This window comes from Phytophthora sojae (assembly GCF_000149755.1).
Source record: "Phytophthora sojae unplaced genomic scaffold PHYSOscaffold_3, whole genome shotgun sequence".
Classification (NCBI taxonomy): Eukaryota; Oomycota; class Peronosporomycetes; order Peronosporales; family Peronosporaceae; genus Phytophthora; species Phytophthora sojae.
In genome coordinates, this window is record NW_009258117.1 from 9419591 (window position 1) to 9442748 (window position 23158).

The window sequence follows — 23158 nt, forward strand, 5'->3', positions numbered from 1 at the left end:
TCCGACCTAATCTGGTTTATCTCTGCCGCCCGAGGAGGAGGGACTTGTTGTATGGATCGGTTTGGAGAGGGGTTGGGTGGACCACGTAGTATGAATGCTCTGTTTTACAGTAGTACTGTACGTCCTAAAAAGTATTAATATTTGTACCTAGTCATAACAGTTCATGTAATAGAAGGAGGCAGGATTTTTTTTTGGTTTGTGAAAGCTTTGTGTTCGTCCTGTGGTGCCCGAGCTCGAAATGCAGTGGAACGTGCTTTCGGTGTCAAGGGCCGCTTGAACCATGTAGATTTGTGTCTCCACCACGAAACGAAATAGAAGCACAAGTTGTGATTTACACTCGATACTATTTCGACACGCCGGTGCTGCTTCGCTAACTTAGCTCGTTGTGAACTTAACTGGCGGTGCAGTTGTCAACGTGCTGCTGCATGGTGGGCGTGGGGACGAGCATGTCGAGCTTGCACAGTGGGCAGACTTGGAGTTTGTGTTCTTGCGCGGGGCAGAGTTTTTCTTGACGATGCTTCTTCAGGGCGGCGGGGGAATCGAACGACTCGAAGCAGAAGCTGCACTTTGAAGGCGCTGCTGGTTTATTCACGTCGATTGTGGCGGTCACGACGCCCACGTGGAAGGGTTTCGATGGGGTTCTCTCACTTCGCAGCAGTAGTTCGTCGTACAGGTCGAGAAGAGCCAATGCGTCTGCAGCAGCGTAGTGTATCTGACTAAGCTACAAGGGTCTTCGCCCCCAGTTGGACAGTTGCTGTGACTTGGAGAGCCTCCGACGCAGGTAGAAAAACACGAGCTTCTGAAGGCTAATGGGGAGGTGTCCTCCGGTAACGACGGCGAACATATCGTTCACCTCGACAAAATTCGCGCAAACGGTGAAGCACGGAGCGTTCGGGTACGACTGGGCCAGCCCCTAGTTAAACATGGAAGTCTTTGTTAGTGGCGGTAGACTTGAACTCACGTAGTGCCGCTGTCAAACCTGCAAGTCGAGATGGAAACCAAGACCCAGCTTGAGGACGTCGTCGGACAGGAAGACTGTCGACAGTGTCGGGCTGGAGAGCTCAGCTGAGAGACTCAGCAAGTCGAGGATGAAGACTTCCTCTTTGTTTTCTGCATCGCGCACTGCGAGCTGCAGCAACGCACACGGATTTGGGGCTTGAGTCTTGTTGAACACTGGGCGCGTCTCCTGCAGGAACCATTTACATCGCGCCAGGTCAAGAAACAAAAAAAAAATGCAAAGTTCCATTAAAGTTTTGACTTCAAACTCACCGTGTCCAGGCCCACGACCTGTGCTCTCAGCAGGCGGCCTTCGCAGTACGCCCAGTCCTGCGGCGTCGCCACGACGTAAATGGGCACTTGCGACTGGTCGATCCCGTATTGCGGCGCCTGCCTGATTAACTCCATCACTAGAGGCTTCTTCTTCACCATGGCTTCCGCTGCATGTGTCGGGGCTACTGCGTAGAACACCCTGGTGTAGACACTACAAGCTCGCCGCTTAGCACAAAAGAAACACCCCCAAAACTAACCGAGATGGCTCAACCGCCGGATCGTGCCTCTTCGAACCCTGCTGCAGGCACTACAGTACGTGTCACCACCACTGGGCGAATGTTAGGCTTTCACAGAGGTAGTATTTGTCACGTGTAAGTTTACGAAAGCTCAAGACGTCGTCTTGATGCCGTCTGCGCTTAGTGGCGACGCGATTTCTTTTTCTTGGACGAGCGGCGGTAGTCTTCATCGTCGTCGTCGTGTCCACGTTTCTCATTGCGCATGCGATCGGACGCCTGCGCCTCCTTCTCCAGTTCGTCCCACGAGGGAGCATCTTCCTCCTCTGACACTTCCTCTGACGACGAGTCCTCGTCAACGATGGACTCCCAGTCGGACCCGTCCGAGTCGCTCGATTCGCTGTCATCGTCGTCATCGTCAGAGCCGCCCGAGTAGTTACTGTCTCCGGCTTCCTCCTCGTCCTCGTCTTCGTCGTCAGAGCCTTCCATCTACTCATCGAAACACAATGAAAAGGAACTGTAAGCCAAAGTGATTTTATACATCAATATCAACGAGCCACAACGCACCTTCAGGAATTCCCAGCCAGCCGGCTTCGGCACACCGTCATCGTCTGTGTCCAGGTAGAAGCGGTGGTCGCTCTTGATCGTAGACATGATACTCTTCCAGTTCAGGTTTGCAGTACCCGTGGTGAAGCAAATGTCAATGTCGTCCAACCACTCCTTGATCCGCTCCAGCTCACCCATGGACACTGCACTGATACGTGTAGGCATAATGTCAAAGTTTTTGAAGACGAACACCACGTCAAAGTTCTTGGACGAGAACATGACACGCTCAAAGTGGACGTGCTCCACCTCGTCCAGCGAAATGATGAAGAACGGCATGTCCGTCAGGCTCACAAGGCAGTGCACAGACGGCTGCAGCAACACCATTTCCTTGAAGGGCGTACCCATGAAGCCGAGCTCGCGGTAGGGAATATCAAACACCACCGGCTTGCCGTGCCTCTCCGACACGCTCTCCATTTTGTGACAGAACTCCTTGAATGTTGTGTTGAGCTTCTCACGCAGTGCACGCTCACGGTTCTCCTCATCCAGCTCATCAGGATCGTACATCGATCGCCGCCGGTTGTCGAGCGTCTGCGAGCCCTCGATCACCTCCGTGTAGAACTGCACGTCCTTCTGCTTCTTCTTGCCGATCATAATGTGGTTCTTCAGGTGGAAGTGAATCAGCACCACGAGTTCCTTGTCGCACGGCTGGAAGATAGCGTGCTTGATATTTGCGTACAAAATGTCGAGCTTCTGGTTCTTGTTCGTCGTAAAACGCACACCGTTAGAGTGCGCCTCCAGCGTACCGTGAGTCTTGCGGCCTGTCAAGTGCGGACGAGCTGACAGGTCAATCAGACGCGGCACACGACGGTCCCGAGTCAAAACCAGGTCTTCCTGCACAACCAGATCGGACTCTTCCTGCTCTCGCTGCTCGCGCTGCTTCACACGCTTTTGGAGCTCCTTGATCAGACGGAACTGGTTGTTCAGGTTGTGCGCGTCAGTGGAGCGGAAACCAAGCTCCTTGATGAACATCTTGTTGGGGAACTTGGTGATAGCATTCGCCATGGCAGGGAGAACGTCACGTCCCAAAGACGTTCCAGGCACAAAGAAGTTGATACGCAGGTACGTAGCCTTATCTTCCTCCGACTTGCTCACATTCTTGATCGTCGAAATGTGGAACGGCACCGGCACACCGTTGATTGGCAGAACGACCGCCTCCGCACGCATGTCCACCATCACCTGGCGCTCGCGCAGTTCCGAGGGGTAGTCCTGGGGTCCGTGGTAAGCCTTGATGCTCTTCTCCTTCTTCGGGTCGTCCGACTTGTCGTTGTTCTGCTCCTCCAGTCGTCGCATGGCCTCTTCTCTCTTCCTGCGCATGAGCTCAGCCTGGTGGCGGTCACGACGCTCCTGATCCGTTTCCTTGCCTTCCAACTGACGCTGCTGGTCACGGAGACGCGACTGAAGCACCTGGTTGCGCGTGCCTGACAGTGAGGTGTCCACGGAGCCGTGGACGGAGCTGTCCTTGCTCTTGCTCGACTTCTTCTTGGACTTTTCCTCCTCCTCGTCGTTGTCGTCTTCGATATCGTATCGCACCTTGCCCCACGCCTTGGGCACTTTGGTGTAGTACTTGGTCTCGTTCTCCAGGACCACCACAGTGTCAGCCAGGAACACGGCGTAGGTCTCCAGTTTCTTCTTCTTGCGCTGCGAGTCCGGGATGGGAATGTCGTTGAATCCGAACGCGACGTTGAAGGCCATGCCCTCCTTGATCACCGTCTGGTTCTTGGTCGTCAGCAAGTTGCACGACTCGCGGAACTCCAGTCCAATACCGAAGCCCAGATTCTTCGTGAGCTTACCGAACAGCGTCGCGTTCCTGGACTGGATAAACTTGCGCACCTTCTCCACAACTTTACCCACCACCTTGCCAGGCTGCAACTCTTTGACACACATCTCGTGGGCCTCGCGCAGCAGCTCGTACGACTTCTCCATGGAGCTCGTCGGGTCAATGAAGAACGTGCGTCCCACATTCGAGCAGTAGCCCTTGTACCTGGCTCCGAGCGAGCAGATGATCACGTCGTACTTCATGGGGTCCTTGTTGCTCTGCGCGCTGGGCTTGAGGTCGTACTTGCCTCCGGACTGCACAATGGGCGGGTAGCAGGGCTCGATATCCACTGGGTCGATCGTCACCTTGATCTTGGACGGGTTGTCGAACACGTCCTCGATGGCCATCGAGATCTTCTCGTGGCTGATGGACTTCTCGTCGTCGATGATTTGCTCCATGTCCTCCATGAACTTGAGCTTGAACACCTTGCTGGAGAGCGCGCCGGCCCAGCGGATGTTCTCGAGCTCCTCGCTCTCCTTGACCGTGAGCACCGTCTCGATGCCCTTGCTCACGTCCAGCTGCTCGACACCGTCCGCGGCTGCCAGCGCCTTCTTGAAGCTGGCCACGAGCTCGCCCAGCGGGTTCTCCTTGGTCAGCACGCCCGTCTTGGGGCCGCTGGCCTTGATGGCGTCCGTGAGCACCTTAAAGTTGGCCTGGTTGCCGTCCGCCTTGTTGCGCTTGAGCAGCTCCAGCTGGACGTCGGCGCCGGCGGCGTTCTCCTTGGCCACGGCCTCCAGCATCGCATACTTCTTGCCGCCCGTGAGCACATAAAGTTTCGCAGGCGTGAACACCATCAGCGTCTCCGGGAACTCGAGGAAGCCCAGCAGGTAGATCTGTAGCACCGCCGACTTGCGGTAGCCCGACTCCTCCTGCTGCGCGCGGCCCGCGAGCACGCAGAACGAGTCCACGCCGCCCCACACGGCGTCATCCTTGCGCTCCTGTTATAATAGAACCCACGTCATAACGGTTAGACTGTAGCAAGTTATGTTAAATAAGAGGCTGAGCGGGTCTGCCTTGCCTTCCAGACGCTGTAGAGGCGGTTGAGCCGCCGGAAGAACATGGTCGCGTTCAGGCGCGGCGCGCCGCTGGACGCGGGGGCGGTGCCGTTCTCCGTCTTGACCTCCGTCTTGACCTCCGCCTTGACCGTCACCTTGTCGCCGCCCGCCATGGCAGTTAAGAACAACGCGCGCAAGCCACTCGAATCGCCTCAGAGCGCGCCAAATGTGAGTGTGGTTTTGGCGGCACGCCCCTTTTAGCGTTTTTTCTATCGGAGGATAATTTTGACCAATGCACGGTGTGGAAATAGCAATGTTTCTATAATAGGTAGAAATTAGATCAAAATAGTTATTTTTCCAAATGGTGGACCAGTGGGGGCCTTCAGAAAATCACGCAAATCACAATTTCGTCGCAATTTGAGAGCGATTTTGCGTTCACCTACACCTAGATTTGCGTTGGGATTGTGAGCGCCAAAATCACCAGCAAAATGCAACCACAGAGTAGGCAAGTTTAGGCGGCGACAAATAGTCTATGGAGAGGATTGCAACTCCAGGGCTTAGCGGAAAACACTAGTAGCGATAACGAGCTATTCAGTGATATGCATTACAATGTATGAAAACGATGGTAAGTGCATCGAATAGCATTCGCAAAATCACTCGCAAATTGCAGAGACTCCAAAATAGTCTCCGCAAATTGCGACTGGTTTTGCGACCGCATCGGCGCATTTTGCTACAGGATTTGCGTTTGTCGAATTTGCGATTTGCGTGATTTTCTGAAGTCCCCCAGTGATTTGGTAGAATATCGTGCCCGTTTGGACACAAGGAAATTAACAGCAAAAAATTACAATAGGATATGTCCAATAGAGTTCCGCAATGCCAGTATTTTACCCAATCAGCACACCGTAAATTGTACATGTTTGAGAAAGGCCAACTTTCAGACAGTTCGGACATATTTTGTCCGAACATCATATAAATATTTGATATTTTCATAGTAAAGGTCAGTAAGTAAAATATTGCAAAAATATTGTCAGTATTCGGACATATATTAATTCCGAGAGGGCCAGACAGACGAGACAGCATAGCCACTCAAGAAACGACTCATGTCGACGAAGGCGCTCATACCTGGGAACTCCCAGTGGGCTCGCGCGACGGCTCTCAACGCCTTCGAGCGCTTCGCGGTCGCGGAGGGCTTCAGCGCCAACGCCATCTATGAGTTTGTAGGTGGGGACTCAACGGGGGATATTCTGTACATCGTTCTCGACAATTTTGCAGTGTATCTAGCATTTAAGGAAAGCTCAAAGGGCTTGCTGCTGTCCAAGAACTCGGTGGCTAGCTACTTTGGCAACGTCAAAAACCACCTACTGGAGCTGTTTCCTGCTCTAAGTGCTGTGTCAGGTCGTCGGCTACAAAAGATTGCATCGATCCTGTATAAGTACTGCTCTAAGCGAGGCACAGACTTCACGCACCAGGCCCCACCATGCACCAAAAGCGATCTGCGCTCGCTCAGTTTGGCGATTTTGAAGGGGGCAGCTTCTGCGCAGGACTACCAGGATGCAGCCCTCCTCAACATCCTGTGGTGTTTGTTGGGTTGACCTTCAGACACTATGCGTGAAAAACCAGGTCGCCGTTTATCCTGGTAAGTGCATGTGCTAATAATTTGCCTAATTGTTTTTAACCTTGTATATTCTGTTTGTGTATTGCGTTTGTGGTGGTACACAGGTGGGTGTCTGTTTATCACCTTTAAACGAACGAAGTCCGCATCGGCCGCCACCCCGCCCGAGGACCAGCCGCAGTACGACCCGCCGCCCCGCACGGCGCCAACGTCCCGCACGTCTTGCTGTTGCTGCTGCTCCTGCCGACGGCCGCTGCTCTCAGGCCGGTGTCCGCCAAACAGCCGTAGTTCGCCTGTCCGCCCGTGCCAGAGGAATGAAAAAGATTTATGTAAACCACACTTCATGGACCACATTCAATAGGATCGAATTTCATAGGTTGTCCGAATGTCCGAGCTGTCCGATCCTGTCCGATCCTGTCCGAACCTGCACTGTATGGTACATGGGTACTGTGGGTCCTACTGTACCGGTTGTGTGGAAGCGTTGCGCTTTACCAATGCAGGTACCTTGTAAACTACCACATAGGTACGTCTACAGATGACCTCCGTCTAGGTCATCGTTGTCGTTAGCCATGAAGTTAAGTGACATCAATGTATTATGCTTTGCATCGAGTTTGCCTTACTATTTAGTATGTTCGTACTTCGTGGTAAATTATAGTGGCCTTGAATGCAAGTTGCTCAAATCGTGTTTCGAACCCGGTTTGGCTCGGAAATGGTACTTTCTAATAGTGCCAAACGGATGCTTATTCATACTGGATGTGCTGAGCATGCAGGAGATGGCATATGCACACTACTTAGTGCTGATTGACAATCCACGACTTACAGCAATTCGTACTCGAGAACGATTTATCAATAAGTTGTACTCGATAAGTCGTACGAGTTACAGTCCGAAGTGCCAAAAAGTCTGCAAAACACAATACCTCAATGCCAAAACAAAACAAAAGCTTCGTGCCCATATTAAATTAGCCGTCGTCGGCGTGGCCTCCGCCAACACGAACGCGTCTGTGGTCATCTACCGAAAGGTTCTGCTGGCGTTCAAGAGCGTAAAGACCTACATGGAGTGGTGCATGGGCAAGCGGGGCCAGGACACTCGGCCGTCTTGCACATGGGCTCGTGTATGCTTTTGTTTTTGAATTGAGGATCCATTGATGCCACTTAAGCTAATATGTCCTCGTATATGCTGGTGCCCTGCTTTTTCCTTGTTGTTGAATAACACACCGCTCAACAACGTGTTTGCTCAGGCCTCCAGCACCACTTACAGAGTCTACTCCATGACGCTCATCACGAGCCTCATGTGCCTACCCTTGCGCCTATTTGATGCTCAAGGAAGGCATCGATACCGCGTTTAGCTCACACTGTACTCCTGTTAACAGCCCTTGATCGTGATACGCGCGCGGTGCTAAACCACTGTGGAGTAGCGATCTCGCACAAACTCGGCGCGTCTGGATAGCTGTCGCGCCGAGCAAATTATTCCCGGTTGTTGGAGTAGCGTATCTTCGAAAAACAGGCCCAAGTCTTCGCAGGCTTCAGAGTGGGGGGGGTTCTTGTGTTGACGCTTGTTCCTTGTCGTAGGGCGTCGAGCCTTGGGCGTGCGGCGTTATCGGGCCGGCGTTTCCTGGGGCTTGTGTGGCGTTATTGGGCCTACACGGGGGGTCTTGTGCACGGCGGTTATCAGGCCAGTGCGGTCCTTCGCCTAGGCAGCGCGTTATCGGGTGCCCACCTAAACGGTATACGTTTAACGTGCCTTTGTTCCAGCATGGGTCTGTGGGGGGGGGGGGGGGGGGCTGAGCACCCGGACCAGCAAACGACGGGGGGCCGCAATATCGAGGCGGCTATACTTGCCGGCGCTTGGTGGTTCCCCTGGAACCTCGGAGAAGACGGGAGGTCTTTGTGGTTCAGAGAAATTTCGGGACTGAGTCCTCACCGTATCCAATGTCCTTGCTACTGGCTATTATGTACTACTGCTTGCAAAGTTTACCGTTCTGTGCCTATCCTGACTTCTGTCGTGCTTGCACTACCGTCCTTCAACGTGATTTACGTGGCGCAATCAAGATCTTACCTCGGCGCGTTTTGGTCGGCGGAGGTTAGGGTCGGCACGTTTTGCTCGGCTGGGTTTAGGGTCGACGCGTTTTGCAGAACCGGGCGCGTTGGTCGACCCGTCGGATGATTACGCGTCGCACTGGATTCTGGCACCGTGTCTCACAGCCCATTACCCACGCCGACTTTCCCGTCGAGCTCGGTCCTGCGTCGCGACCATCAATCCGGGTCGCGTTTCATCAGCCGCGTCGAGGTCCATCACTCGCGTCCGTCGACATCCATCTCGGCACCTTCTTCCTCCGGCGCCCAGCGCGCCCACTTCTTCCGCGGGGTACTACACCACACCACTTCGCCGTTGTGGTTGCGCTTCTGCAAAAAGACTATTCAGAATGTTCTTGCCCTTCGGGTGCTCCACCAACACCCACGCATTGTTGCGCATCAAGTCATAGTACTCCTTCTCCGAAGACTCTACTCACTTCTCAGCGTCGGGGCCTTGCAGGGCCTCGGAAACACTTAGCGGCTCCACGAGAACACTCACGGCCTCAATAACTAAGCTCACGGGAATCTCCACTTCGTTATCCTGGAGTCGAACATTCGGACGTCGAATCAGGGTAGAACGGTGTAGCAGCCCTTGAGGCTTCACCTCTCCACCCATCTGCTTCGTCATCGTCTTCATCTTCACTGTCATTGCCTATGAAGCCTTCATATTTCGGGAAACATCCCAGCAGATCAGCGGGACCTTCCAAGCTAACACCCGCGTCACCCATCTCAACGTCACCATCGGCAACCTCAATGCTTGCAGCATCACTACTGCCCTGGACCCCCACTGAACGTGACACTCCATGATACAGCAGTGGTCCCGCCGTCTGCATACGACTGCTGTTAGGCGAGTTTGCAGCGTCCATTAATGCGTCTTTCACTACCTGAGTCTCCAAACGGAGGAGCGTTACCTCCCAGCCGAAGCACACCCTCGGGTGCCGACGGAGCCGCTGCCACAGCAGTGCTCGTCGGGACCTCTGGCCCACTCAACAGCCAACGTCCAGGCGCACCTAACGCTGACGGAGGAATCGGCCCGCTTCTCTCTCCAGTAGCGGCACCACCGTCAGCACGATGTCCACAGGATTGACACTTTGATTGGCCATTGTCATCACTCTCAGGGCTGCGTTTCAGTCCTCGAGTCACAGGATGCACGACAGGTAGATGCACGTATGAAATGACTAATACGTGGTAGCCCTTTCCGTAGCAGTTAGACAACAACTTCTCCACATATGACGACTCCACAGTTCCAACTCAACTGAACGCGCTTCATTCATCTTCTCGGTCAGCAAGTTGAGTATCCGAAAGCTCTTCGAGTGTTTCGCATAGCCCACGAACAGCCCCGGCTTGCCAGGGTTATCCAGCGTAAAGATAAACGCAACGCAGCCCCACGTCCTCCTCAACGTGGACATGTCCGGTCGCTCATCGAAGCGGCGATAGTAAGGCGTCTCTCCACCAAGCGCACTGCTCCCACTGATGTTCATCACTTCAATAGCAAAGTTGAAGGCTTCGCCCCACAGTGACCACGGCATATTCACCGCGGTGCAGGTGCCGAATGCTCTCCGGTCTCGCGGTGAGCGCGATCGAATGGCTGAACAAGGGGGGGGGAGCAGTGGGTGCAGTGATGAGCATGGCTAGCGGGGCTGGAAATAATTTTCGTAATGCTCCTGGCAATAGCTGGCAAAATGGCGCAGGCAACTATGGCGGCGGGGGTAATTATGGCGGTGGTGGTAATCGTCCATACGGTGGTGGTGGCTATGATGGTCAAAATGCAGGGAATATCGGTGGTAAGAAGCCGATAAAGAAGTGCTACCATTGTAAGAAAGCAGGTCACCTTCGTCGCGACTGCTGGCACAACAAGAATAAATCAGCGAAGGTGGGCGCTGATGGGTCCGGCTCAAAGGCGCAGAACCAGAAGAAGAAGAAGAAGAAGAAGAAGGTAGACATCAAGAAGGAGGTGTCAGGTGTCATCGACCACATGCAGTGGATCAATAGTGCACGATGACACTAGCAGTGATGAAGACGAGGAACTGATAGGCATGGTGCAGAAGAACGAGTTGCAGAGCAATCCGAGCATGTGGATGCTGGACTCGGGTAGCAGTACGCACGTGTGCATCGATCGTGCTCAGTTCACTACCGAGCAAAGTCGCGGGCGAGTTTCAAAGTGTGGGCAGGTGATCTGACGCAGGGTGTGATGAGCAGCAGTGTTCGTGTTTGTACTCGTGATGGCAAGAGCCAAAAGGTCGTGAAGTTGCAGTTGGAGAACGTGGAGTATTCTCCGCATGGATCGACTAACCTCTTGAGCTTGGGTGTGATGGAGAAAACTGGCTGGATAATGTCGACTAATCCTCCCGATGAAGCAGAGAGAAAGGTGTTCCTAGATCGCGGCGATGTGCGGTTGATGTTCACCAAGCACGGCAAACACTATTGGCCGTAGGCAGTAGATGAGCAGGCTGAGGCGGACGCAGTGATGATGATGGCGGTAAACGCCGATGCCAACCCTCTCATGCGGTGGCATGAGCGTTTCGGACATTTGAATGTGGCTGCAATCAAGCACATGATGGAGACGGGTAAGGTGTCGGGCATGGATATCCCGAAGGAGTTGCTCAAGAAGAAGTTCACCTGCCTCAGTTGTATGTCGGCGACAGCAAAAAGAAAATCCTACAAGCAGAGCGCAGCAGAGAAGCGTGCGAAGGTAAATAACGAGCGACTCACGTCAGATACGTGCGATATGGGGAAATATTGACCAGGTCTGACCAGACTTCGATACTTCCAACTAATTGAAGACGAAGGTTCCCGCTACAAGTGATGCCTCCCGCTCAAGAAGAAGAGCGACGCGAACACCAACTCCATCCGGCTAATGACTGAGTTGCTGGCTCAAGATCACCGTATCAAGACAATGACTAGTGATGGAGGCGGTGAATTCGTGAACACGGAGCTGAAATTGTTCTGTGCGTCGCGCGGCATTAGGTTCGTCCCCACACACCTGTACACACCGGAGGAGAACGCGTTAGTGGAGAAGCTCAATGGCGTTCTCGTCGGCAAGATGCGCGCAGCAATGCACGCACCCAATCGACCTGATAGACTGTGGCCGGAGGTGCTTCCGTACATCGTAGATGTGGACAACATGAGCTCTGCGCGGGTGCTGAATGAGAAGACTTCCTCGGAGAAACTATTGGGTAAAGTGCCGGATGTGAAGAAGATTCGTGTGCATGGTTCGGTGGGTTTCGTTCATGTGGCGAAACAAAAGCAAAAAAAAACAAGTTGAGGCCGAGAGCTGAACCCGCGCTGCTATTGGTGTAACGGGGTTACACGCACAAGTGGCTACAGTCACTTGTTACTCTAACAGATGCGATGTCTGTTAGAGGTTTGAACACTTCCTCGATCTTGGTGTAAGGTACACCAATGACTACATACATTTACGACCACCACGACGGGTGGTCCATACACATTTAGGATTCCTATTGGCTGAAAGCAGCATCTTTTAGCCAATGAGTGACTTGCATGTTAGCAGAATCCTGCCAACCAGCCGTTGGCAGATTCCTAGTTTAGAATATTACATTTAGAGGAAGTCAGAAACATAAAACAAGAATAGCAGTTCTCATTTTAACCCAAAAACATTATTTGGATCGTTTATTTAGATTAATTTATACTCGGAGGCCCGAGTATAATTAACTTTAATTTAAACTAAGCTACGCTTCCTCACATACACGCGCACACGTGTAAGCTAAAGTAGTGAGCCAAAATAGGCCCATTACACCTGGTAGCACTTTGTAGTCCGTCCAACGACCGACTACCTGAGTTCGTACGTCACCGCACGAACGCGGAGCTGAGAACCTTCCCATGGATACAGAGGAGCCCATGGAAAGCTCCACTACGCCTGCAACTCACGTTGCACGCGCTGACTGTCCCCACCTGTCGGATCCAGAGTGGGAGGCCCTCCAACGACTGTCAACAGTCATTGGTGAGGCGGCTGTAGCTACGATGCTGCGTACGCTAACGCCGACAGAGCAACACGGTGTTGCTCTGGGTTTCATCCTGAAGGAGCAACGCGATGTTGCTGCTACTACCGCGGTGCCGTCCGGGACGACACCGCGCGCCCAATCGCTGAAGCTCAGCGTGAGCAATTACGTTGGAAGAGAGGGCGAGCCTCTCCTCCGTTGGCTTGTCGAACTCGACACTGCCATTGCGGCTCGACGCATCGTCGACCCGTTGTCGAAGGTCGCGTTCGCCATGTCATGTCTTGGCGGACGTGCAAGAAGTTGGGCGTATGGACGCCGACTCTCGGATCCTACGTGCTTTAGCACGTACGAGGGTTTCAAGGAAGAGCTCAGACAAGCGTTTAAGCCCCCGCAAAACGAGTTCCGGTCGAGGGCGGAGTTCCTTGACCTGCAGCAGGGCAAGCATGATGCCCATGCTTACGCTCAGAGAGCACGGTACTTGGTCTCGAACATCGTGACCAATCCGATCGACGAGGCGACCAAGGTCGTCACGTTCATGAAGGGACTGAGAGATGGGCCTGTGAAGACATATCTCTTCCGTGAGTACCCGAGTACTCTCGAAGCTGCAATCACTCTTGCAATGCAGGAGGAGTTTAGCCTACGGCAGGCTAAGCTGCATGCACATGCGCCGAGGCCACAGCCTCGCCCGATAGTGAGGACGGGAGGCCCAGAACCCATGGACCTCTCGAGCGCTGCAACTGCTGGACCCCAGCAGTCGCAAAGAAACAATGTGCGATGCTACCGTTGCGGTAGAATCGGTCACTTTGCTCGGGAGTGCACGGCCCCCGTGCACCAGTAGGGTGGCTATCGCGGCGGTTCCGGGCACCGCCGCAACCAAACGAAAAACGCTGGACGCCAGTAGGCGCGGGGCACCCTACTGGTAATGCAGTTCCGCGTGTCGACCTTGGACACGCGACACTGAGGACTGCAGCCCTCAGTGAGGTTCATTCTCACTGCAAGAACCAAGATGACAGGCCTGACCTTGTCATCCTGAGCGTGGAATCGATGAGAGCAAGCGGCTCTCTTCGTGCTGTGGTAGACTCTGGCGCGTCGAAGAACTTTGTTCGACTGCGAAGTCTATCAAGGCTTGACTTCGAGGATTTAAAGATACCTCGAAGTATGTTGCAGGTACGACTGGCAACGGGTGCCGTCGTGAAGACCGAGAAGCGCATGGTACACGTGCGCTTCACGTATGAAGACCAAGAGTTTGCCGAGACGTTTATCGTCCTGGATCTGGACGATAAGTTTGACATAGTATTGGGCATGCCGTGGCTTGCACGGCATGATCCGGTCATCGATTGGGAGAAGCGCACTCTCGTGCGCTTCGGTCGCGACAGCGGAACAGTGAGCGATGGCCCTGTTGCCGCTACGCACGCACCGACAGGTGCGCGCGACTTCCCACTCGAGACAGCGCCTAATGTCGCTGTCCCGGAGCGCCGTGGGCGCGCGCAAGAGCAGCAAGCGTCGGCGTCGCCGCCGACGGCTGAAGGAGAAAATGTGTTGAACTCGGAGATCGACACCCGCTTTTCAGCGAATCAGGAAGAGTCTCCGACCTCAAGGGGCACGGATGACGCAGGCGAGTCACACGCCTCAGCCGTGGAGGCTGACGCGAAGCTGATTGGATCGGTTTTGGCAAATAATAAGAGCCAAGGTGACGAAACGCCGTCAACTCCGGGAGTCGATAGCATGGACAAATTTGATTTCGCTCGGGGAGCCGACGCACCCTACGTAATGGGGGTCTCCGCCAATGGTTGGCGTCGAGGTACTAAAGTCGCGACGGTTCCGGGAACCGGCGCTGCGAAAAGAAGTTTCGCGTCGACTCCGGGAGTCGACGCACCCTTTGTAACGCAGGGCTCCGCCAATAACAGGCGTCGAGGTGAAGATGGCGTGTCGGCTCCGGGAGCCGACGCTGCAGGCGGTGCGGACGGTTGCAAACGTTCCGCACCGGAAAAAGTTGCATGTTGTCGTGCAGTCGGGCTGCACGACGAAGCGCCGGGCGACCAAGCCGGGCTTGAAGTCGCTCGCCCGCGGGATGAACCCGCCGGCGGTACTGAAGAAGAACACCTGTCCACGGCTGGGCCTGGACGAGGTCAAGAACCAAGCGGAGCCGGGCTCCGCAAAACAAGAAGACAGCGCATGCGAAGGTCGCTGCACATATCTCGGCCTGGGGCCGAGACGCTACAAGGAATGTCTGCCGGGCAGACGGAGGCTGAGAAGCCAGACGTCGAGACGTTGAACGTCTTGACGCGTACCTGTGCCGGGTTCCGGTACAGGGAGATGACTCTCGCTAACCCTCCGACGCAAGCGTCGGAGTTGACTTCGCTTCCAGTCATGAGCTGGAAGCGCTTCGCGCGTGACTTGCACGATGGACGCATCGAGCAAATATGCATTCTCTCGAACGTCGAGAGCGAAGAGCGAGAATGAAGAATTGAGGCAGTTCTTCATGGAGAGCACCACTGAGAGTGAGGACACTCTCAGTGCGAAGACTAAGAAGGAGCGCTTTGAGGAGCAGAGCTGGGACTCGCTGAAGTTGAGTCCCTTCTACGCGCTTCTACGGGAGCACGCGGACGTGCTTCCGGAAGAGATCCCTGCGGAGCTTCCGCAGGATAAGGGCATCCAGCACGAGATTGATCTCGTGCCGGGCACGAAGTACTGTGTCACGCGGCAGTGGCCACTGCCGCGAGAGCAGGTCAAAGCGATCGACGACTTCTTCGAAAGTCGTCGCAAAGCTGGACAAGTGCGGGAATCGAAGTCCCCGCACAGTGCTCCGACGTTCTGTGTCAAGAAGCCACAGGGCGGCTGGCGCATCGTTCATGCGTACAACAAGCTGAACGATGCGACGATACCGGCGCAGACGCCAATACCTCGAAAAGATGTCATCATCGATTCGATGGCCAGGAGCACTATCTACAGTGCTCTTGATCTGCGCGATGGGTTCTATCAGATCCTCATGCGTGAGAGCGATATCCCTCTCACGGCCGTGAGCACGCCGAGCGGCATGCTCTGGGAGTGGCTAGTGATACCGCAGTGTCTGAAGAACGCCCCTGCGACCTTCAACAGGTGCGTGACGCACTTGTTGCGCTCGGTGCGCGACTTCGCACCGAGCTACTTCGACGATGTGTTCGTCCACAGCCGGGGTGCGGACGGGATCGCACCCCGGCTGTGGACGGGATGAGCGATGTTGAGATGCACAAGGTGCATCTCCGGTAGCTGCTTGCGCTCATGCGCAAGCACAAGCTCTACGCGAACCTGAAGAAGTGCATCTTCGGGGCGAGCGAGATACTCGTACTCGGGTGTCTCGTTGGGAAGAACGGTGTCCGCCGACGCCGTCGAACGTCAAGGAACTGCGGCAGTTCCTTGGCTTGGCCACGTACTTGTGCAAGTACGTGAAGGTCTACGCGGGCATGATACGCCCGCTGTCACAGCTCCTGAAGAAGGACGCCGAGTGGGTTTGGACTGCTGAGTGTCTGCAGGCCTTCGATGCAGTCAAGCAGGGCTTGACTGAGGTGCCGATCTTGGCGGTGGCCGACCAAGATCGCCCATTCCACGTTGTGTGTGACGCATCCGACTTCGCAATCGGATGTGCGTTGATGCAGCACGATCACGAGGGCCGTGATCGTGTCGTCTACTACCAATCGCGTCAGCTCAAGGCAGCTGAGCGCAACTACCCGGTACATGACAAGGAGCTCCTTGCCACGAAGTACGCACTCGCGAAGTTCCGAGTGTATCTACTCGGAAGCAAACCGTTCGTGGTCTATACGGACCACGCGTCGCTGCGGACGGCTGTGAAGTCGCCGCACATCTCGCAACGAATGGCGAGATGGCTCTCATTCTTCGCGGAGTATAACTTCCGGGTTGAGTACAATCCCGGAAGACTCAATGTGGTGGCCGACGCGCTTTCGCGTCGACCTGACTACGCCACGACTGATGCCGACGTCAATACCATTGACGCCATGCAATCGAGCACCCCAACGTCGTCACTGATGGACGACGTGAAGGTCGCGTACGCGCACGACGCGGACGCGAAGCTCTTGCTGGCCTATGGCTCAGCGCCTTCTGACAAAGCTCGTCAGAAGCTGCCGAAGTATCTTCGTGCTCATGCACACCGTTATCGGGTGCACGACCGGTTATTACTATACAGTGCAGTCGACGACAACGCGGACCGCGTTGTCGTGCCCAATGACCATGACCTGCGACTCAGGATCATGTACGAGTATCACGATGCACCGGTTGCGGGGCATCCGGGCCGTGAGAAGACATACCTTCTTCTCACGCGAGACTTCTACTGGGCCCACCAGTATAAATGGGTGCGCAAGTACGTCCGTGCTTGCGAGGTTTGTCAACGTGTGAAGCCTGCGCCGTTCGCGCAGGCTCCCTTGCAGTCACTGCCGACTCCGTCGGAGTGTTGGCAGTCCAAGTCTTTGGACTTCGTGTTCGGTGTTCCCCCGGACAGCCAGGGGAACACGGGCATTGTGGTCTTTGTTGACCGCTTCAGCAAGATGGTACATCTTGCTGCGGTACCCGCTGAAGTGACTGCGAAACAGACGGCGCGTCTGTTTGTTGACATGGTGTTCAAACACCATGGCATGCCGATCGACATTGTGTCGGATCGAGACCCGCGCTTCACTGCACATCTCTGGCAAGAAGTGTTTACACTTCTTGGGAGTCAACTTTCGATGTCGACTGCGGACCATCCGCAGACGGACGGGCAGACCGAGCGCGTGAACCGCGTGCTCGTAGACGTGCTTATGAGCTACGCTCACTCGTTCCAACAATGAAGCGAGTGCCTGCCGATGGCGGAGTTCGCCATCAACTACTCGGTGCATGCCTCGACCGGGCATACACCGTTCTACGTGAACGCCATCAGGCACCCACGCCTCCCGAGTCTACTCGGGATGGTGGCTCCTTCCTTAAGTGGGGGAGAATCTACGACTGCAACGCAGCAGCCGCAGAATGCCGCTGACACTTGCACAGTGTCAGCCGCAACGACACGAAGTAAAGCCAAGAACCGCGCATCTGTGCAGGGCACAGACGCCGACAAGCGCACGAAGAACGTGTCTGTGCGGGGCACAGACACTGACAAGAAGAAGAAGAAGAAGAAGAAGAAGAAGAAGAAGAAGAAGAAGAAGAAGAGCGTGTCTGTGCAGGGCACAGACACCACAAAGACCAACGCAGAGGCAGGGCCTACTGCTGGAAGCGAGCTGAACGAGTTCAGTTCGGACGCAATTCGGGACATACCGTCTACTATGCGTCTCCATCCGACGTTCTACGTCGGAAGGCTGAAGCCATACCTGCAGCACGAGCTACCTAGCTCGGTTGAACCGAAGCAGAAGACTCGGCGGAAGCCATCGTCCTCTCCAGCGCGACTTCACGCTGGAGCAGCGGGTCGAGCTAATGGTCCAGCTCGGCCGGAACGATCGAGGCGGTCTGGGAGGCCGCCGCAAACTACGAATACTTCAGAGCACCGAACGCAGCGCTCTGGAACTACTCCACGACCGGGACTTGGTCCTGGGGAGACGCGAGATCAGGGTCAACACCAAGTTGACCACACACGGGGCGTGTTTCCACCACCACCGCCGCCAATTCGTGACGCACACGGCTCAACTCGATGGATAGTTGAGCGGATTGTTGGTCACAGTACCCCGAGAACGAACAGGCAACCGGTTCGTTTTCGTATCCGTTGGAGAGGATTCCCTCTCAACCAAGATACATGGGAGCCGCGGAACGTCTTACTCGAAGACGTCCCGGACATGGTGAGGGCGTACGAAGCCCACCATGCGCTACACGCTGGAAAGTAATACGAGCGCTGTTGCTAACAACAGCGCCCGAAGGCACTTCAAGGGCAGGCTGTGGGTCATGCCCCGTGGCAGCGACACACTTCGCACGTTGCCGCGCATTATACGCAGCAGCAGAGATATCCTCCGCTGCTGCGCCAGGGGTCTTCAACTTCGACGTGCTCGTTACGGAACGAGCACGCTCTCTTCAAACGTCACGCATTGACCAAACGGCCAATGGTGGTTGACGGGCCGAGACTGGCACGACTAACCTTGACGGGGAATGGTGTGACGGGGTTACACGCACAAGTGGCTACAGTCACTTGTTACTCTAACAGATGCGATGTCCGTTAGAGGTTTGAACACTTCCTCGATCTTGGTGTAAGGTACACCAATGACTACATACATTTACGACCACCACGACGGGTGGTCCATACACATTTAGGATTCCTATTGGCTGAAAGCAGCATCTTTTAGCCAATGAGTGACTTGCATGTTAGCAGAATCCTGCCAACCAGCCGTTGGCAGATTCCTAGTTTAGAATATTACATTTAGAGGAAGTCAGAAACATAAAACAAGAATAGCAGTTCTCATTTTAACCCAAAAACATTATTTGGATCGTTTATTTAGATTAATTTATACTCGGAGGCCCGAGTATAATTAACTTTAATTTAAACTAAGCTACGCTTCCTCACATACACGCGCACACGTGTAAGCTAAAGTAGTGAGTCAAAGTAGGCCCATTACAATTGGGTTTTGGACGGACATCACCTGGATATCGGTTGCTGCACTTACGAATGGGGAAAATTGTGGAAGCACGAGTTATGCGCTTTCTCGAGGATATTACTGTAAGCCGGTCACATATCAACTCACTGCTGGTGGGGCAACAAGCAAATTACAAGCTGATACCATTGGTTCAACTTCCTGTGGAATACGAGGCAACGGAGAGGGCGAGGGGCTCAGCCGCACAAACGGTAGGTGCGAATATCCCGAAGAATGCAGATACAACTCCATCTAATAACGCTGGTGCTAACGATGAATCATCTTCCAGCGGCAGCGAAGACTCAGAGCCTGAGGACGAGCCGCTGCAGGAAACGGGGAGGAAAACGTGGGGAATCATTCTCAACCGCAAACGACTGGACGTCTGCAAGCCGGAGCTCAGCGCGGTGGTGGACGAAGGCCTACTCCACGTCAAACTCGACGACAACGCCGAGCAGTAGCTGCAAACGCTGGTCAGCAAGAAAATGGTGAACCGCTTCGAAGATCAACTCGAACGACACGACTTAATGTCAGACTAGACGGGTACGTCCTCACGCTCGAGGAGGAATTCGTCGGAAAACCAGGGTCAGCGGAAGAAGCGATGCGGTCAACTAAGTGGCGAGCTGCAATGACGGAAGAATGTGAGTCCTGGATAATGGTGGACAGACCTAAGTCATCGAAGGGTAAACCAGTCAAGGTGCTGACGACAAAATGGGTGTTTATCATAAAACGCGAGAACGTGACGAGACGGAAATCAATGATCCTTCTATCCCTTACCGTGAAACCGTGGGAAAATTGCAGTACCTGGTTACCTGTGCCCGTCCGGATATCGCCAATGCCACCCGATGTATCGGGCGTCACGCTGGAGCGTATACAAAAGAGAATTTCGCAAGTGCTAAGCGCGTGTTGCAGTATCTGATGGGTACAAGCACGTTTTGGATTGGTGTATCGCCGATCGGAGGCGAAACCAGCAGCGCAACTACAGCTGCGGGCGTATAGTGACACTGATCACGCGAACGGTCCGGACACCGGGAGATCGGTTACGGGATACGTGCTCCAACTGAATGGTTACAGCTTCGGCTTCAAGAGCAAGAAGCAGGAACGTGTCACGGATGATACGTGTAGTCGGAACTGATTGCGGCCAGTAAGAGCGTCGAGGACCTGCTGCTGGCGCAGAATCTGCTCACGGAAATAGGCATGAAGCCAATGGTCGCGGATCTGCATTGTGATAATCAGAGCACGCTAAAAGTGTGCGAACACATCGGAAACTATGACGGTGTGAAGCGGCTAGCAAAGATGAGTCTCAAAATTGCTGAACTTGTCGAAGCTAACGAATTGTCGCTGAGCTACGTTCCTACTGCAGGCAACATGGCAGGCATGTTTACCAAGGCTCTAGGACCACAGTGATTTGAACGGCTGAGGGAGCTGCTTGGAGTCGAGGACGTAGTTGAGGCGGTTGCATATGCACGCCTGCCAGCTCGGCATGATCGAGTTGGAGACAAGGATATGAGTTCCGGGTAAGTATGAGCGTTAGAGATCGGACGCGGTCGTACTCTACTCTCTCGTAGTCACTCATGTCCTGGTCGTGTCCTAGATGGATACTAGGAGTCGGCCTACAAGCCCGATTGATGGGTTGTTTGGTCAAAGGGGGGGGGGGGGGTAAGGTTCATGCTTTCTTCCTCGTGCACGGTACGTATAGGAGTTATGCCTTGCAGGCATGTGTTGAATGAATCACTCTGAGTTTTAATCTACAACCGACAAGTGTCTTCCTGTCTTCCTACTCCTCTTTGCCACTCACTCGCAGCGCTAAAGCTGCTATGAGCAGCAGCTCACGGACAGCCACTCGCTGGCGGACGAGTACTGGTTGGTGGACGGTGGGAAAGGTTAACCCACCGGCGACCGTTATCCCGATTTTGCTGGGATAAGAAAAACCTCGGGGGAAAGTGCCGGTTCAAACCATACAGGTGGTTAGGGTAACTGCGACTCTTCAAGGTCCCGCCGAGAGCGTTTTGGCTAATGCGATCTGTTTGCGGATTTCTCACCTTGAAAGGTAGATGGGCGTGGGTGCCGGGCTTCCGCGCCACCATTGGCCACCGCACAAGCATTTACACCCGCAGATTGCCAGGTGCCCGCGAAGGATTAGCGCTTCTCCGCTATGGTAAAATTCTGAGTTGATAGGATGCACCGCTCACTAATGTTAACTTTCTTTTCCCTTGTATCATTGCCTTCTATAGATGCCTTCACACGCGCGAGGTACGCTGGTCGAGGAGCTACGAGTACGGCTCTGCCGGTGCCACTGCGAAGACCGAGTTGTTTCGATCGAGACCTGGACGCTCCTATTCGTGGAGGAGCCCGACCGCTACTTCGGCAATGTACGTGAGGCGTCAGGGCTACTGGAGCTTTAGCAGAATGGAGGCTGATGCTGAGAGATGTTGTGGACTCGGTACGTGTGCGAGCTGGACACCATCTTCAACCCCCACAAGGTATGGCGGCGTCTTGGCTGCTTTGGCGATCATATCTAGGGGCTCATGCTGGTGTTGTTGTTGTCGACAGGCGTATTACATTCAGAACGAGCTGTTCACCGGCTACTCCCGGCAGGAGTTGAGCAAGGAGGCGATCTTGCGCATCTGCGCCCACCTAAGCTACGTGCCTCCACCGCTGAAACCATGCGGGTGCCGACACTTCACCCTAATGCGAGTCGACTCCACAGCGAATGTCCAAGCGCGATGCCGAAGGCACGACGGTGGAAACAAGCGGCAGGGAGGACGCCGAGAGCACGACAGGGACAGCGGGGTGTGGCAAGACTCCAAGAACGACAGATACAACGGCGGCTTGAAGCATGGAGTCTTCATGGTCAGCTGGGGTCTGGTTACGGAGCCCACGATGCCGTACGTCGACTCGAGTAAGCTCGTCCGCTACGAACGCTTCATCTTGCATTGGGTTCTCTAGACCTCGTATGACAGCTCATGGGGCGACAGCGGCTTCATTACGCTGTCAAACTCAACTGCAGGTCGAAGTTGATTAGAGTTGTGATTGATTTTCATGCAATTAATACATAGTCGTTCGTTTGACCCTCGGCGGCAATGTTAGAGTACTGATCGTAGTTACTGCATCGACCATCTTGGTTCAGCTGCGTACAGGTGTAAATCCCGAAGGGAGCTGCTGTAAGTCATCGGAACCTGAATTGTTTTCAGTAACTTCCACCGCTTGCAAAACGAATTTCGGCACGTATTACGATGCCGCGGACACACTCGTGTTGTCAGTGCCACCAGACGTAGATGAGGTAGCTTCATGCACAAAGCACGCATTGCTAAAACCACATCTTCTTCGAACACAGTGTCGTGGCAAAATAAAAGGGTGGCGGAGCTGATAAGGGAGCTGGGTTGAGCCAACTTCGAGTCTGGATCAGCATTGATAACAGTATCGCTGCCTTCAGCAATATTGCGGATGTCTGCGGTGACGACGCTGATCTTGAGCAAGTGTGGAAAGCGCGATGCCCTAGACGCAATCAGCTCCATACCTCTAGCGGCCAGGTCACGTTGGATCTCAATACCAACCACACGAAACGCTTGCGTTTGCAGAGCGATTTGAGCGAGAACATTTCCCACGCCGGATCCAGCATCCAGAAACACGCCATTCACTTGAATATTCGCTTCTTCGATCAGCATGGACACCCCAGCCATTGTAATCTCCCCGGTATTTAGCTGACGTTCACTCGCGCGCACATCACGCCTGGTGAGTAGGCAGAATAGTCCTTCAGTGGCGTTGTAGGTTTCTTGCGGTGATAGGATCGAAATGGTATGTGGTGAAGGCGAAAACCGTAGAGGAGACGCGGCTTTGGCTTCCAAATGCAGTCCTGCTCGGTCTGGTGGCGGGCGGAAATAGCGTGGGGGAAACTCAGCACGTTATTGCCATATCGTCTCTTGAGCGTCTTGATTCGCTGTTGCAGTTTGGTTGCGCTCCATGTTGTCGGCCTCATGTCTTTCTCCACTGACACTCAGTCGATTCGGCTTCCCGCTTGCT

The 23158-nt window shown here is 54.3% G+C and overlaps 6 protein-coding genes across 6 annotated transcripts; 2 read left to right on the forward strand and 4 right to left on the reverse strand.

The window, feature by feature from the left end:
- Positions 1–391: 391 nt before the first annotated feature.
- Positions 392–1428, reverse strand: PHYSODRAFT_330173 (hypothetical protein; the record flags this gene model as incomplete). Its single annotated transcript, XM_009526777.1, has 4 exons — positions 392–693; positions 778–913; positions 980–1186; positions 1270–1428. The coding sequence occupies 4 exons, from the start codon at positions 1426–1428 to the stop codon at positions 392–394; spliced, it is 804 nt and encodes a 267-aa protein (XP_009525072.1).
- A 182-nt stretch (positions 1429–1610) lies between these two features.
- Positions 1611–5080, reverse strand: PHYSODRAFT_542963 (hypothetical protein). The gene is made up of 3 exons (XM_009526778.1): positions 4952–5080; positions 2070–4862; positions 1611–1991 (listed from the first exon to the last, which is right to left on the reverse strand). The coding sequence occupies exons 1-3, from the start codon at positions 4982–4984 to the stop codon at positions 1686–1688; spliced, it is 3132 nt and encodes a 1043-aa protein (XP_009525073.1). The 5' UTR covers positions 4985–5080; the 3' UTR covers positions 1611–1685.
- A 939-nt stretch (positions 5081–6019) lies between these two features.
- On the forward strand, positions 6020–6511 carry PHYSODRAFT_489411 (hypothetical protein; the record flags this gene model as incomplete). The annotated part of the gene is made up of 1 exon (XM_009526779.1): positions 6020–6511. The coding sequence occupies one exon, from the start codon at positions 6020–6022 to the stop codon at positions 6509–6511; it is 492 nt and encodes a 163-aa protein (XP_009525074.1).
- Positions 6512–8823: 2312 nt separating this feature from the next.
- Positions 8824–9241, reverse strand: PHYSODRAFT_330176 (hypothetical protein; the record flags this gene model as incomplete). The annotated part of the gene is made up of 2 exons (XM_009526780.1): positions 8824–8899; positions 9042–9241. 2 exons carry the CDS (start codon positions 9239–9241, stop codon positions 8824–8826), a joined length of 276 nt encoding a protein of 91 aa, XP_009525075.1.
- Positions 9242–10286: 1045 nt separating this feature from the next.
- On the forward strand, positions 10287–11410 carry PHYSODRAFT_256278 (hypothetical protein; the record flags this gene model as incomplete). The annotated part of the gene is made up of 5 exons (XM_009526781.1): positions 10287–10388; positions 10478–10565; positions 10597–10709; positions 11039–11234; positions 11388–11410. The coding sequence occupies 5 exons, from the start codon at positions 10287–10289 to the stop codon at positions 11408–11410; spliced, it is 522 nt and encodes a 173-aa protein (XP_009525076.1).
- Positions 11411–22239: 10829 nt separating this feature from the next.
- PHYSODRAFT_497596 (hypothetical protein) lies at positions 22240–22803 on the reverse strand (the record flags this gene model as incomplete). Its single annotated transcript, XM_009526782.1, has 1 exon — positions 22240–22803. The coding sequence occupies one exon, from the start codon at positions 22801–22803 to the stop codon at positions 22240–22242; it is 564 nt and encodes a 187-aa protein (XP_009525077.1).
- Between the last annotated feature and the right edge of the window lie 355 nt (positions 22804–23158).

What these genes read in the sequence shown, in the direction of transcription:
- PHYSODRAFT_542963 (XM_009526778.1), bottom strand. Translation starts at nt 4,984, where the DNA reads ATGTTCTTCCGGCGGCTCAACCGCCTCTACAGC. An exon ending in GGCTCAACCGCCTCTACAGC is followed by an intron (nt 4,863 to 4,951) that starts GTCTGGAAGGCA and finishes CTATTATAACAG; the next exon opens with GAGCGCAAGGATGACGCCGT. An exon ending in CTGGCTGGGAATTCCTGAAG is followed by an intron (nt 1,992 to 2,069) that starts GTGCGTTGTGGC and finishes TTCGATGAGTAG; the next exon opens with ATGGAAGGCTCTGACGACGA.